Source organism: Nerophis lumbriciformis, linkage group LG03 (genome assembly GCF_033978685.3).
Source record: "Nerophis lumbriciformis linkage group LG03, RoL_Nlum_v2.1, whole genome shotgun sequence".
Classification (NCBI taxonomy): Eukaryota; Metazoa; Chordata; class Actinopteri; order Syngnathiformes; family Syngnathidae; genus Nerophis; species Nerophis lumbriciformis.
Window position 1 is genome coordinate 5,055,463 of NC_084550.2, and position 17,038 is coordinate 5,072,500.

General features: G+C 40.4%; 1 protein-coding gene across 1 annotated transcript in view; it reads left to right on the plus strand.

Annotated features, from left to right (window-relative positions):
* Positions 1–9,338: 9,338 nt before the first annotated feature.
* LOC133578089 (uncharacterized) overlaps positions 9,339–17,038 on the plus strand; it is a 25,731-nt gene continuing 18,031 nt past the window's right edge. Inside the window, exon 1 of the mRNA XM_061932254.2 lies at positions 9,339–9,606. Coding sequence (XP_061788238.1) covers positions 9,525–9,606 — 82 coding nt within the window. The 5' untranslated portion in view covers positions 9,339–9,524. The remainder of the gene's footprint in view (positions 9,607–17,038) is intronic.

A 17,038-nucleotide genomic window follows, 5' to 3' on the forward strand; every position in this document is an offset into this window, starting at 1 on the left:
CATTTTCATAAAGTTTCGATCTCGCAACTTCGGTAAACAGCCGCCATCTTTTTTCCCGGTAGAACAGGAAGCGCTTCTTCTTCTACGCAAGCAACCGCCAAGGAAAGAACCCGCCCCCATAGAACAGGAAGCGCTTCTTCTTCTACTGTAAGCAACCACCCGCCCCCGGAAGAAGAAGAAAAAACGCGCGGATATCACCGTACGTTTCATTTCCTGTTTACATCTGTAAAGACCACAAAATGGCTCCTACTAAGCGACAAGGATCCGGTTCATGAAAAGACGCAATCTCTCCATCCGCACACGGATTACTACCGTATTTCACAGCAACTGATATTCCTGTGAACCGCACTGTGGAACGGGAGCACGTACGGTGAATATTCGCACCACAGGGAATGAGAAGTCATCCTTCACTGTGGTTCTAGCTTGCCATGCTAATGGCCAGAAACTTCCACCCATGGTGATATTCAAAAGGAAGACCTTGCCAAAAGAGACCTTTCCAGCCGGCGTCATCATAAAAGCTAACTCGAAGGGATGGATGGATGAAGAAAAGATGAGCGAGTGGTTAAGGGAAGTTTACGCGAAGAGGCCGGGTGGCTTTTTTCACACAGCTCCGTCCATGTTGATATACGACTCCATGCGCGCCCACATCACAGATGGTGTCAAAAAACAAGTGAAGCACACAAATACAACACTCGCCGTCATTCCGGGTGGATTAACCAAAGAACTCCAACCGCTGGATATTGGTGTCAACAGGGCATTCAAATCACGACTGCGAACGGCGTGAGAACAATGGATGACCGAAGGCGAACACACCTTCACTAAGACGGGCAGACAGCGCCGGACGACATACGCCAACATTTGCCAGTGGATCGTAAATGCCTGGGCAGATATTTCGGTCACAACTGTGGTCCGAGCTTTCCGGAAGGCAGGATTCACAGAACTACTGGACAACAACAGCGACACTGACTCCGATGACTTCGACGAGACGGAACCGGCCATTTTGGATCCCACGCTTGCGCAACTTTTCAATTCGGACACCGAAGACGAAGAATTCGAAGGATTTACGAATGAAGAATAACTTCAGAAAGTGAGCGCTATGTTTATTTTGTGTGTTGTGACATTAACGTTCGAGCAACATTATGTTGCTATTGCTCTACACCATTTTGAATTTTACTATGTTTGTGATTGCACATTTGCGTACATTTTGGGACAGAGTTGTTAGAACGCTGGTTTTCAATATATTATTAAAGTTTGACTGACCTATCTGACTGTTTTTTTGACATTCCCTTTAGCGCAGCGTAGGCGCGGCTTATAATCCGGGGCGGCTTATTGGTGGACAAAGTTATGAAATATGTAATTCATTGAAGGTGCGGCTAATAATCCGGTGCGCCTTATAGTGCGGAAAATACGGTAATAGTAAGAGTCCAGTCCATAGTGGGGCCAGCAGGACACCATCCCGAGCGGAGACGGCAGCGTAGAGATGTTCCCAGCCGATGCACAGGCGAGCGGTCCACCCCGGGTCCCGACTCTGGACAGCCAGCACTTCATCCATGGCCACCGGACCTGTGCCCCCCCCCCTCAAGGAAAAGGGGAGCAGAGGAGAAAAGAAAAGAAACGGCAGATCAACTGGTCTAACAGGGGGGCTATTTAAAGGCTAGAGTATACAAATGAGTTTTAAGATGGGACTTAAATGCTTCTACTGAGGTAGCATCTCTAATTGTTACCGGGAGGGCATTCCATAGTACTGGAGCCCGAATAGAAAACGCTCTATAGCCCGCAGACTTTTTTTGGGCTCTGGGAATCACTAATAAGCCGGAGTTCTTTGAACGCAGATTTCTTGCCGGGACATATGGTACAATGCAATCGACAAGATAGGACGGAGCTAGACCGTGTAGTATTTTATACGTAAGTAGTAAAACCTTAAAGTCGCATCTTAAGTGCACAGGAAGCCAGTGCAGGTGAGCCAGTATAGGTACATATATATATATATGTATATAAAGGTATATACAGTATAGGCGTAATATGATCAAACTTTCTTGTTCTTGTCAAAAGTCTAGCAGCCGCATTTTGTACCAACTGCAATTTTTTAATGCTAGACATAGGGAGACCCGAAAATAATACGTTACAGTAGTCGAGACGAGACGTAACGAACGCATGAATAATGATCTCAGCGTCGCTAGTGGATAAAATAGAACGAATTTTAGCGATATTACGGAGATGAAAGAAGGCCGTTTTAGTAACACTCTTAATGTGTGACTCAAAGGAGAGAGTTGGGTGGAAGATAATACCCAGATTCTTTACTGATTCGCCTTGTGTAATTGTTTGGTTGTCAAATGTTAAGGTGGTATTATTAAATAAATGTCGGTGTTTAGCAGGACCGATAATCAGCATTTCCGTTTTCTTGGCGTTGAGTTGCAAGAAGTTAGCGGACATCCATTGTTTAATTTCATTATATTAAGTTGACAGTAAAAAGTCTTTGTCGCAATTGTTGGATATGAATTCTAACCAGGCCCGGCCCTAACCAATCTGGCGCCCTAGGCAAGATTTTAGGTGGCGCCCCCCCCCCACATCGGCAGTGAAGTGTATATACTCACAAGAAACCGGATAGCTTTGTCTTTGACCTTTTTTTTTTACTTAAAGAAAGCAAATTAACAATCAGAATAGTTAACAAGATAAAAAAAAATATGAATAAATAAATGAATGCAAAAATGAATATATGAAATACAATATTTTTTTTACATACATATTGCTTAATTAACATTAATGATGTGCACTTTAACAACTAGGCTTACAACTATACCTAATATATAAAGGGGTGGAAAAGTAACTATTACCTGCAGGGCAAACATTAGCTAACCAGAAGGCAATAACAATGTAAACAAAAAACACCTGCTTAAAAGATCTAATACAAATGTCCCTGAGGAATGTAAGGTGGGAGTACTGTAATTACCTAACGTTACATTATTATTTTCCATAACAATTTAGCCCCCTCCACAATATTAACCCGACGTTAAAACAGAACTAGCTATTTATTGATTAGCAATTGCCGAATCATGTAACATTAGCTTAATGCTAAAAAGCCAGGTTACTATCACATTCTGTAACAGACAAATAATTTCATGTAGGCTAACGTTACCTACCTGCTAACTCTGTCTTTTCTCGTTTCTCCTCCTCTTCTTTTCTCTTTTTTTCTTCCCTGGGCACCTGACAGTTTTGGTCGTTTTGACATCTTGTGTTGATTTTTTGATGTGGTGACGTCCAAAAAGAGTCATGATACGGGAAGGGAGGGGACGCACCGTGCATTACGGGCGTAATGTTGTAACAAATAATATTTCTATTAAATAGGCTTTACTTTGCATTTTAATTAACGTGGGATTATTTTGTGTATTTAGAAATAATAGTACCAACTTTTTTTTCTTTTTTTTTTTTCTCCAACATTTGTGGCACTGGCGTGGCGCCCCCTGATGGACGGCGCCCTTAGCATTTGCCTATACGGCCTATGCCACGGGCCGGCCCTGAGCAGAAGTCATTAAAAACGAAACTCAGTTGACAGTAAAAAGTATTTGTCGCAATTGTTGGATATGAATTCAAACCATAACCAAGCATGCAACACTATAGCTCTTGTCTCAAAGTAGGTGTACTGTCACCCAGGGCCGGCCCGTGGCATAGGCCGTATAGGCAAATGCTAAGGGCGCTGTCCATCAGGGGGCGCCACGCCAGTGCCACAAATGTTGGAGAAAAAAAAAAAAAAAAGTTGGTACTATTATTTCTAAATACAAAAAATAATCCCACGTTAATTAAAATGCAAAGTAAAGCCTATTTAATAGAAATATTATTTGTTACAACATTACGCCCCCCCCCCCCCCCCCCCCGCACGGTGCGCCCCCTCCCTTCCCGTATCATGACTCTTTTTGGACGTCACCACATCAAAAAATCAACACAAGATGTCAAAACGGCCAAAACTGTCAGGTGCCCAGGGAAGAAAAAAGAGAAAAGAAGAGGAGGAGAAACGAGAAAATACAGAGGTAGCCTACATGAAATTATTTGTCTGTTACAGAATGTGATAGTAACCTGGCTTTTTAGCATTAAGCTAATGTTACATGATTCGGCAATTGCTAATAAATAGCTAGTTCTGTTTTAACGTCGGGTTAATATTGTGGAGGGGGCTAAATTGTTATGGAAAATAATAATGTAACGTTAGGTAATTACAGTACTCCCGCCTTACATTCCTCAGGGACATTTCTTTCTTTCTTTAGTTTATTTGGAACATGAACACACTTACATCATAATACATCACACAATTTCATATCATTTCATTTTACATCATGCCCGAAAAGGAGTAGGAAGAAGCAAAGCTTATTTAATCCTACCCCTTTCCCACTTCAAAGCGTTTACAAATATATAGAATAATTTACTGACCTTTTTATATAATAAAACAACATCTATGAATTAGTATACAACAGTTTTGTAATATGTAATTAATTAATTAATTCAGTCATTATTAACATACTGAGATGAAGAATATCTTATTTTCAATAAGGTTGAAAGTATTTCTCATAATTCTTCTTCTTTGTACTCTGTAAGCACTATTATTTTGAACAACCTCTTAAACTGGATCATATCAGTACAATTTTTAACTTCTTTACTTAATCCATTCCATCATTTAATTCCACATACTGATATGCTAAAAGTTCTAAGTGTTGTACGTGCATATAAATGTTTGTATTAGATCTTTTAAGCAGGTGTTTTTTGTTTACATTGTTATTGCCTTCTGGTTAGCTAATGTTTGCCCTGCAGGTAATAGTCACTTTTCCACCCCTTTATATATTAGGTATAGTTGTAAGTAAAAAAAAAAAAAAAGGTCAAAGACAAAGCTATTCGGGTTCTTGTGAGTATATACACGTCACTGCCGATGTGGGGGGGCGCCACCTAAAATCTTGCCTAGGGCGCCAGATTGGTTAGGGCCGGGCCTGCTGTCACCACCTGTCACATCACGCCGTGACTTATTTTGAGTTTTTTTGCTGTGAGAATATACTTATTTTAAGGTATTTTTGGGTTCATTGAAGTTAGCGAATTGTACTTGTTTTGGAAAGTCTTGACAGGCTACATTTTCTTGTTCTATTGGCAGATAATTTTGCTTAGTTCAAATAAAATGTCCCTCATTTTTAGGGCCCGCAATGGCCCATTGCAAAAGGACTCCCACAGGGAGTCCTTATGCAATGGGACATAAGGACCTATTGTATTTGTAAGGTTTTATTATTCTTTCTTTCTTTCTTTCTTCTTCCGCCGCCTCTTTGAGCACTAATTTGACCCACTTAACATGCTTCAAAACTCACCATATTTGACCCACACATCAGGACCTGCGAAAATTGCCTTTTAATAAAAAAACCGAACCCCAAAACTCAAAATTGCGCTCTAGCGCCCCCTAGGAAGAAGAAAAAACTACGCTGCCTGTAACTCCCACTATGAAGGTCGGAGAGACATGACACAAAAACCTCTATGTAGGTCTGACTTAGATATACATTTCATAATTGTATATCCTCGGGCTAAAATCAACAGGAAGTTGGCAATTCCCCCTTCAAGACAAAAAAGTACTAAAAACAGTCACTTTTGCCTCTTTGCGCTGTAATTTGACCCCCTTGACATGCTTCAAAACTCACCGAACTCAACACACATATCAGGACTGGCTAAAACTGTGATCTAATGAAAAAACCTAACCCCAAATCTTTATGAAACGCACAAAAAACTGCTCCTCGGATGAAAAAACTGACAAAACTGCCTGTGGGAAGGTCGGAGAGACATGAAACAAAAACCTCTATGTAGGTCTTACTTAGACCTACATTTCATAAATTGACAACCCCCAGCAGAAATCAACAGGAAGTTTGCTATTCCCCCTTCAAAACAATTTTTTTGTAAAAAACCAGTCACCTTCCTTCAAAAACTATCTCCTCTGAGCGCGTTTGTCGTTTCGCCTTCAAACTAACACAGGTGAGAGATTAAACCCTTGTGTATAAATTAACAGAACAGCTTTTTAATACTATGGAATGCCCTCCCGGTAACAGTTAGAGATGCTGCCTCAGTAGAAACATTTAAGTCCCATCTCAAAACTCATTTGTATACTCTAGCCTTTGAATAGCCCCCCTTTTTTAGACCAGTTGATCTGCCGTTTCTTTTCTTTTCTCCTCTGCTCCCCCCTATCCCTTGTGGAGGGGAAGACACACAGATCCGGTGGCCATGGATGGGGTGCTGGCTGTCCGGGGTCGGGACCCGGGGTGGACCGCTCGCCTGTATATTGGTTGGGAACATCTCTGCGCTGCTGACCCGTCTCCGCTCGGGATGGTTTCCTGCTGACCCCACTGTGGACTGGACTCTTACTGTTATGCTGGATCCACTATGGACTGGACTCTCACAATATTATGTTAGACCCACTCGACATCCATTGCATTCGGTCTCCCTAGAGGGGGGGGGGGTTACCCACATATGCGGTCCTCTCCAAGGTTTCTCATAGTCATTCACATCGACGTCCCACTGGGGTGAGTTTTTCCTTGCCCTTATGTGGGCTATACCGAGGATGTCGTTGTGGCTTGTGCAGCCCTTTGAGACACTTGTGATTTAGGGCTATATAAATAAACATTGATTGATTGATTGATTGACCTGCTCCGGTTTTGATTTTATGACCCTTCAAAGACCCGCTGCGCTGATGCTGCTGCGCTACTGTTTTTTTAAGATGGCTGCTTAAAAGCAGGAAGCACCAACGTGCCCACACAATGCAGACAAGGTAGGTACACTAGACAAAAGTCTTGGGACACTTCAGACTAAAAGTAGACAAAAGTATTGGGACACTTAGGACTAGCACCTGCCAAATACGCGGGCCTGAACAACGCTGCTTGCAGCTTTAATCAGGGCCCGCACGGCCCATTGCAAAAGTCCTTATGCAATGGGACATAAGGACCTATTGAATTTGTAAGGTTTTATTATTCTTTTTTCTTTATTCTTCCGCCGCCTCTTTGAGCACTAATTTGACCCACTCAACATGCTTCAAAACTCACCATATTTGACCCACACGTCAGGACCTGCGAAAATTGTCTTTTAATAAAAAAACCAAACTGCAAAAATCAAAATTGCGCTCTAGCGCCCCCTGGGAAAAAAAAAAACTAGACTGCCTGTAACTCCCACTGTCGGAGAGACATGAAACAAAATCCTCTATGTAGGTCTGACTCAGACCTAACTTTTATAATGGTACATTCTCGGGCTAAAATCAACAGGAAGTTGGCAATTCCCCCTTCAAGACAAAAAAGTACTAAAAACAGTCACTTTTGCCTCTTTGCGCTGTAATTTGACCCCCTTAACATGCTTCAAAACTCACAGAACTGAACACACACATCAGGACTGGCAAAAACTGTGATCTAATAAAAAAAACCTAACCCCAAATTCAAAAATTGCGCTCTACAGCAATTTTTGAATAAAACTGATAAAAAACTGCTCCTCGGAAGAAAAAAAATTACAAAACTGCCTGTAACTCCCACTGGGAAGGTCGGAGAGACATGAAACAAAAACCTCTCCGTAGGTCTCACTTAGACCTACATTTCATAAATTGACTACCCCCAGCAAAAATCAACAGGAAGTTTGCTATTCCCCCTTCAACACAACATTTTTGTAAAAAACGGTCACCTTTCTTCAAAAATTATCTCCTCTGAGCGCGTTTGTTGTTTCTGCTTCAAACTAACACAGGAGAGAGATTGAACCCTTCTGATTAAAAGTTGGTGAAAGAGTTGTGATACCTGCTCCGGTTTTGATTTTATGACCCTTCAAAGACCCGCTGCACTGATGCTCCTGCGGTGCTGTTTTTTTAAGATGGCTGCTTAAAAGCAGGAAGCACCAACATGCCCACACAATGCAGACAAGGTAGGTACACTAGACAAAAGTCTTGGGACACTTCAGACTAAAAGTAGACAAAAGTATTGGGACACTTAGGACTAGCACCTGCCAAATACGCGGGCCCGAACAACGCTGCTTGCAGCTTTAATTAGGGCCCGCACGGCCCATTGCAAAAGTCCTTATGCAATGGGACATAAGGACCTATTGAATTTGTAAGGTTTTATTATTCTTTTTTCTTTATTCTTCCGCCGCCTCTTTGAGCACTAATTTGACCCACTCAACATGCTTCAAAACTCACCATATTTGACCCACACGTCAGGACCTGCGAAAATTGTCTTTTAATAAAAAAAAAAAACTGCAAAAATCAAAATTGCGCTCTAGCGCCCCCTGGGGAAAAAAAAAACTAGACTGCCTGTAACTCCCACTGTCGGAGAGACATGAAACAAAATCCTCTATGTAGGTCTGACTCAGACCTAACTTTTATAATGGTACATTCTCGGGCTAAAATCAACAGGAAGTTGGCAATTCCCCCTTCAAGACAAAAAAGTACTAAAAACAGTCACTTTTGCCTCTTTGCGCTGTAATTTGACCCCCTTAACATGCTTCAAAACTCACAGAACTGAACACACACATCAGGACTGGCAAAAACTGTGATCTAATAAAAAAAACCTAACCCCAAATTCAAAAATTGCACTCTACAGCAATTTTTGAATAAAACTGATAAAAAACTGCTCCTCGGAAGAAAAAAATTACAAAACTGCCTGTAACTCCCACTGGGAAGGTCGGAGAGACATGAAACAAAAACCTCTCCGTAGGTCTCACTTAGACCTACATTTCATAAATTGACTACCCCCAGCAAAAATCAACAGGAAGTTTGCTATTCCCCCTTCAACACAACATTTTTGTAAAAAACGGTCACCTTTCTTCAAAAATTATCTCCTCTGAGCGCGTTTGTTGTTTCTGCTTCAAACTAACACAGGAGAGAGATTGAACCCTTCTGATTAAAAGTTGGTGAAAGAGTTGTGATACCTGCTCCGGTTTTGATTTTATGACCCTTCAAAGACCCGCTGCACTGATGCTCCTGCGGTGCTGTTTTTTTAAGATGGCTGCTTAAAAGCAGGAAGCACCAACATGCCCACACAATGCAGACAAGGTAGGTACACTAGACAAAAGTCTTGGGACACTTCAGACTAAAAGTAGACAAAAGTATTGGGACACTTAGGACTAGCACCTGACAAATACGCGGGCCTGAACAACGCTGCTTGCAGCTTTAATTTTTCTTGTTTTTGAACCCTGACTTTTTGCACTGCAGTCGGATAGCACACACATGCATTGTGGGCAATTCTTAAACAAACAGCTCCCAAAACAAACGGCTCGCGAATGAGAATCGGTTCCCGTCGCACGAGGAAGACACGTTCAAGAGACTCGACTCGTTCGCGAACGTCCCAAATCTCCACTGAGGCGAGCAAGATGGCGGCTGTTGTCCTCCGCAGATCCCGACAGGGGTTTCAAAATTAAATCAAACAGCTACATGAAACAACAGTAAATGCCTGAAATAGTCGTTTTTTTTTTTTCCAAAACCCGCGAAACAGAAGTTAAGTTTGGAGCATTTGAGTGACAACGGAAGAGAAGACGCCAGGACTAAAATGGCGACGTCGTCTAGCAAAAGACAACATCAACAAGAATTAGCGCCACCAACTGAGACAAAGCTGAAAAGTGCAGAGAAAGGTGAGCGAGTTGATATTATCTACAGCGTTTTTGGAGGCCACATTAAGCCCATAAAATGGCTTTGATAGGAATTAGCCGATGTTGTTGGACAAGGTAAACAAAGAGCCGCCATGTTGTTAGCTGGAAGAAGACAACTGTTGGTCGGTTAAAGCAAACTTGCCAACCCTCCCGAATTTTCCAGGAGACTCCCGAAATTCAGCGCATCTCCCGGAAAACCTCCCGGGACAAATATTCTCCCGAAAATCTCCCGACCTGAGTGACGTGTTGACAGCCTGTTCACACGTCCGCTTTCCCACAATATAAACAGCTAATGATTGAGGGCGAGTTCTTGGTTTCTTATGTGGGTTTATTGTTAGGCAGTTTCATTAACGTCCTCCCAGCGCGGTAAACAACAAACAACAACAGCAGTCACGTTTTCGTCTACCGTAAAGCAGTTCGTCTGCCGTAAACAGCAATGTTGTGACACTTTTAAACAGGACAATACTGCCATCTACTGTACATGCATATGTGACCCACCCATAATGTGTCACATTTTTGTGTTGATTTATTTATTTTATTTTGTGGTTTGAATTCGTTTTTGGAGCAGTCATTACACATTTATCAGTATTCACATTGGTCAGTAGGGGGCAGTAGGGCATTTCTTCCCAATTGAATGCAATCACCTGCAGACCGGAAGTGTCTTGTCATTCTGATGAGAGCGACCAGTCTGTGAACAATTGAAACGTCCTGTGTGCTTTTTCCTCCTGTATAACAGGTTAGTTTTGGTGAATCAACTCACTGAATAATATCCATGTGATCTTTATAAGTTTAAGTACACATTCTGATGGTGGAGCCTAACTCTAAAGTGTTTGTGAGTTGTAGTTTGTATTTGTGAATGAATCCAGTGCACAGCTGCAGTAATCAATACAAAAAGGCGACGTGAGTGCACAATGTTTATATAGGAACTTCTGATCCTAATTCAGACTCCCAAATTAGAGCTCCTGTTTTCTTATTGATTTTAAAATGTATATTTGTATAATGTGTGTGTTCTGAAATAGTGACAGACAATAGAACAAGGATGGACAATTCAACCCTTAACTCAACAATGAGTAGATGAGTGTTATGTGTGTGTATATGTGTAAATAAATGAACACTGAAATTCAAGTATTTATTTTATTTATTTATTTATATATATATATATATATATATATATACATATAGCTGGAATTCACTGAAAGTAAAGTATTTATTTTATATATCTTAACCACGCCCCGACCACGCCCCCCACCCCCCACCTCCCGAAATTGGAGGTCTCAAGGTTGGCAAGTATAAGGTTCATTTCAAACATGAATGCAGTTTCAACATGATACGTCACATATTTGCAATGGGTATGCAGTTCAAATTAGAGGAGATGAAAACATGTAAAATACTAAAATGTAAACTAGAGAAGCAAAGAGACACCGAGATCCAAAATAGGGGTGGGCGATACTGTTGGTATCAATCGGGTACAGTACTAAGTACAAACAGGGCTAGTATCGTCATACTTGCCAACCTTGAGACCTCCGATTTCGGGAGGTGGGTTGGGGCGGGGGCGTGGTTAAGAGGGGAGGAGTATATTTACAGCTAGAATTCACCAAGTCAAGTATTTCATATATATATATATATATATATATATTAGAGATGCGCGGATAGGCAATTATTTCATCCGCAACCGCATCACAAAAGTCGTCAACCATCCGCATCCACCCGCCCGCCACCCGCCAGTTGTTATATATCTAATATAGACGATGCAAGCATATTAATGAGGTTATAAAGCTTTTGCCTGTTAAAGAAAGGAGACTGATCCAATGTAGCAGAGACATTCAATGCGTGCTCTTGGCCACGCATTAGTGGCTAAGATATATTAATGCGTGATAATATTATTTATCATGATTATAGTATTATTGTCATTTCCATTAAGAAAGTGTTGACTATTGTTGCCAATGCCCTCAGATCAGGAGTGCGTTCCTCACGCTTTGTGTGTGCAGTTGCAGAAAGCAGAACGAGGCTTTTAAGAAGTTAAAACAATGTTTTAGAAAGACTAGGCCTATATTTTTCCGTTAGGGAAAAAAAAAATTCTGAATTTATTTCAATGAATATTAACTTGTTAACGTTATAATGCTCAAATAGGGACGAGGGCGGGGTGCACAGTGAACAATTTCGCGACAAAGATGAACCTTTATTGATTGATCTGCAGCCATGACAAAATATCAGACAATCTCCATTGTCAACGACAGGCAGGAAAATAAAGATAAACACATAGCCTATGTTCTAGGCATAGGCTCATACGTTTTTAAGTTGAAATAAAAAAATAAATAAAAAATGTGCCTCATAAGCCTTAGGCTGTCAATCACGCGCACAAACTTAAATTATACAATAACATATGTATGTCATCTCTATTTAAACAAAAATAAATAATAAGAACAAATTACCTGCAACTTATTGGCCAAGGCAAAAAGCTGAAGGGGGGAAATCAAACCCATCAGACTGCACTTTATCATCAAACTTGAATTATAATGAAAATAGACGGTCGCGACAAACAAAGCAGGCTAAATATCCTTACATTGTCGCCAATCGGAGATGCGCTTCACTTGAAAGCGAGGCCAAATAATTATTCACACATAGTAGTATATCTCCAATAGAAAAAAACACAATAAACAACGCAATTGCCTTAATTCCTTTGCATTGTAGTGCGCCCAAACAACACGTAACCATCAAAATTATTTAGCTGACCGAACTCAATATAGGTTAGACATAGGCTTATTTGGTATAGCCTAGGTAACGTAGACTAATTCGTTTAACATATCCAACCGTATGTCTACCGTATTTTCCGCACCATAAGCCGCCCTGGGTTATAAGCCGCGCCTTCAATGAACGGCATATTTCAAAACTTTGTCCACCTATAAGCCGCCCCGTGTTATAAGCCGCATCTAACTGCGCTAAAGGGAATGTCAAAAAAACAGTCAGATAGGTCAGTCAAACTTTAATAATATATTAAAAACCAGCGTGATGTGGGCGCGCATGGAGTCGTATATCAACATGGACGGAGCTGCGTGAAAAAAGCCACCCGGCCTCTTCGCGTAAACTTACCTTAACCACTGGCTCATCTTTTCTTCATCCATCCATCCCTTCGAGTTAGCTTTTATGATGACGCCGGCTGGAAAGGTCTCTTTTGGCAAGGTCTTCCTTTTGAATATCACCATGGGTGGAAGTTTCTGGCCATTAGCATGGCAAGCTAGAACCACAGTGAAGGATGACTTCTCATTCCCTGTGGTGCGAATATTCACCGTACGTGCTCCCGTTGTATCCACAGTGCGGTTCACAGGAATATCAAAAGTCAGTGGAACCTCGTCCATGTTGATAATGTTCTCTGGCCGGATCTTTTTTTCAGCTATCTTGTTTTTACAATATGCACGGAAAGTAGCCAGCTTTTCTTGAAAGTCTTTAGGCAGTTGCTGTGAAATAGTAGTCCGTGTGCGGATGGAGAGATTGCGTCTTTTCATGAACCGGAAACCTGTCGCTTAGTAGGAGCCATTTTGTGGTCTTTACAGATGTAAACACACAAAGGAAATGAAACGTAATATCCGCGCGCTGCTTCTTCTTCTACGCGGGCGGGTGGTTGCTTACAGTAGAAGAAGAAGCGCTTCCTGTTCTATGGGGGCGGGTGCTTACCTTGGCGGTTGCTTGCGTAGAAGAAGAAGCACTTCCTCTTCTACGGGGAAAAAAGATGGCGGCTGTTTACCATAGTTGCGAGACCGAAACTTTATGAAAATGAATCTTAATATTAATCCATATATAAGCCGCACTGTCAGCTTTTGAGTAAATTTGTGGTTTTTAGGTGCGGCTAATAGTGCGGAAAATACGGTACTTACTTTTTTTTTTGTTAGCACTATGCAGGAATAAAATGGCATCTACAGTGCCAGGATTCATGTGAGAGCGCCTGGCCTCTAAAATGCGCCCTGCTGCGCTGAAAGAGCGCTCACTTGCGCCACTTGTTGCTGGGACGCGGTGCCTGATTAATAATTGACTGTTTCAAAGAGTGCTGCTCGTTTTTCGTATGTGGGTAACAACATTTAACTATGTATATATTTCCGAATTGGTTCAACCGCCCGTATCTATTTAAAATCAATTTTTACCTGCCCGACCCGCGGTTTATCTGCGGACTCCGCGGTTGTGTCCGCAAACCACGCATCTCTAATATATATATATAAGAAATACTTGACTTTCAGTGAATTCTAGCTATATATATATATATATATATATATATATATATATATATATATATATATATATATATATATATATATATATAAGAGAAATACTTGAATTTCAGTGTTCATTTATTTACACATATACACACATAACACTCATCTTCTTATTGTTGAGTTATGGGTTGAATTGTCCATCCTTGTTCTATTCTCTGTCACTAATGTTCTAACCATGCTGAACAGCCTCTCTGATGATGCATTCTGCTTCGTCTCCTTGTTGTGTGCGCAGTTGTGCACTGCACTCTTTAAAAGCCGTAGATGTTATTGTCACATATGCATGTACAGTAGATGGCAGTATTGTGCTGTTTAAGACTGTCACAACATTGCTGTTTACGGCAGACGAACTGCTTTACGGTAGACGAAAACGTGACTGCTGTTGTTGTGTGTTGTTGCCGCGCTGCGAGGACGTTAATGAAACTGCCTAACAATAAACACACATAAGAAACCAAGAACTCGCCCTCGATCATTCTACAGTTATAACGTGATTGGGCAGGCATGCTGTTTGTATTGTGGGAAAGCGGACGTGAAAACAGGCTGTCGACACGTCACTCAGGTACGCCTGAATTTCGGGAGATTTTCGGGAGAAAATTTGTCCCGGGAGGTTATCGGGAGAGGCGCTGAATTTCGGGAGTCTCCCGGAAAATCCGGGAGGGTTGGCAAGTATGAGTATCGTATACATATCGAAGTTGCTTGTATTCAGTCACGTGACTTAATCCCGGAAGTGAAAAACAGTGCTAGTCAATAGGGCTGTGGGAAAAAATCGATTCGAATTCAAATCGCGATTCTCACGTTGTACGATTCAGTATCGATACTCATTTTTCGAAAATCTATTTTTTTTTTTTTTTTTTTTTTTTTTAAATTAATCAATTCAACAAAACAATACAAAGCAATACCATAACAATGCAATCCAATTCCAAAAGCAAAGCAACACTCAGAACTGCAATAAACAGAGCAATTGAGAGGAGACACAAACGCCACACAGAACAAACCAAAAGTAGTGAAACAAAAATGAATATTATCAACAACAGTATCAATATTAGTTATTATTTCAACATAGCAGTGATTAAAAATCCCTCATTGACATTATCATGAGACATTTATAAAAAAAAAAAAAAAAAAGAACAATAGTTATCCTGCCTTCCTTAAGCACACTTGTACACGAAGGCAGTAAGTTCAACACCTTCCGCTCATCAAAACTCTGAACACCAGGTTGACTAAAGGAGGCCAGGTTTATTGATAATTGATAATGAAGATATGAAATAATCCTAAATGAAATACAATGACTTGGTTTATATTATTGTATATACTAGGGCAGGGGTCACCAACGCGGTGCCCGCGGTCACCAGGTAGCCCGTAAGGACCAGATCAGTCGCCCGCTGGCCTGTTCTAAAAATAGCTCAAAGAGCAGCACTTACCAGTGAGCTGCCTCTATTTTTTAAATTGTATTTATTTACTAGCAAGCTGGTCTCGCTTTGCTCGACATTTTTAATTCTAAAAGAGACAAAACTCAAATAGAATTTGAAAATCCAAAAAAATATTTTAAAGACTTGGTCTTCACTTGGAATAAGCGGTAGAAAATGGATGGATGGGTCTTCACTTGTTTAAATAAATTCATTTATTTTTTACTTTGCTTCTTATTACTTTTAGAAATACAATTTTAGAGAAAAATACAACCTTAAAAATGATTTTAGGATTTTTAAACAAATATACCTTTTTACCTTTTAAATGTCTTCCTCTTCTTTCCTGACAATTTAAATCAATGTTCAAGTAAAAAAAAAAATTTTATTGTAAAGAATACGGTGGCAGAGGGGTTAGTGCATCTGCCTCACAATACGAAGGTCCTGAGTAGTCTTGGGTTCAATCCCGGGCTCGGGATCTTTCTGTGTGGAGTTTGCATGTTCTCCCCGTGACTGCGTGGGTTCCCTCCGGGTACTCCGGCTTCCTCCCACCTCCAAAGACATGCACCTGGGGATAAGTTGATTGGCAACACTAAATTGGCCCTAGTGTGGATGTGAGTGTGAATGTTGTCTGTCTATCTGTGTTGGCCCTGCGATGAGGTGGCGACTTGTCCAGGGTGTACCCCGCCTTCCGCCCGATTGTAGCTGAGATAGGCTCCAGCGCCCCCCGCGACCCCAAAGGGAATAAGCGGTAGAAAATGGATGGATGGATGGAATAATAAATATTTTAGCTTCTGGTTTTTCGACGAAGAATATTTGTGAAATATTTCTTCAAACTTACTATGATTAAAATTCAAAAAAATTATTCTGGCAAATCTAGAAAATCTGTAGAATCAAATTTAAATCTTATTTCAAAGTATTTTGAATTTCTTTTAAAATTTTTGTTCTGGAAAATCTAGAAGAAATACTGATTTGTCTTTGTTAGAAATATAGCTTGGTCCAATTTGTTAAATATTCTAACAAAGTGCAGATTGGATTTTAACCAATTTAAAACATGTCATCAAAATTCTAAAATGTATCTTAATCAGGAAAAATTACTAATGATGTTCCATAAATTCTTTTTTTAATTTTTTCAAAAAGATTCAAATGAGCTAGTTTTTCTCTTCTTTTTGTCGGTTGAATTTTGAACTTTAAAGAGTCGAAAATGAAGATAAACTATGTTTCAAAATTTTATTTTAATTTTTTTCGTGTTTTCTCCTCTTTTAAACCGTTCAATTAAGTGTTTTTTTCATCATTTATTCTCTACAAAAAACCTTCCGTAAAAGGGGAAAAAAATGTACGACGGAATGACAGACAGAAATACCCATTTTTTTATATATATAAATGTATTTATTTAGCTATTCTTGTTTAAATCACACTTACGTGTAACTTACAAATGACAATATATTTATTTATTTAAGTGTGTATCAAACTGGTAGCCCTTCGCATTAATCAGTACCCAAGAAGTAGTTTTTGGTTTCAAAAAGGTTGGTGACCCCTGTACTAGGGCATCAAATCAGTGTCAGTTGAGTCGGTCCATAGGTTGCCTGTAGGGATTTTTAATGTCCAGCAGATGTCAGTATTTAGTGACACAGTATCGACACAGTATCAATACAGTTTTGCAATGTGTCGAAACGCTTCATGACGCCTCATCAACCCATCACTAATGAACAGGTAATGCAATCAGAGATCGTCTAACATCATAAAACA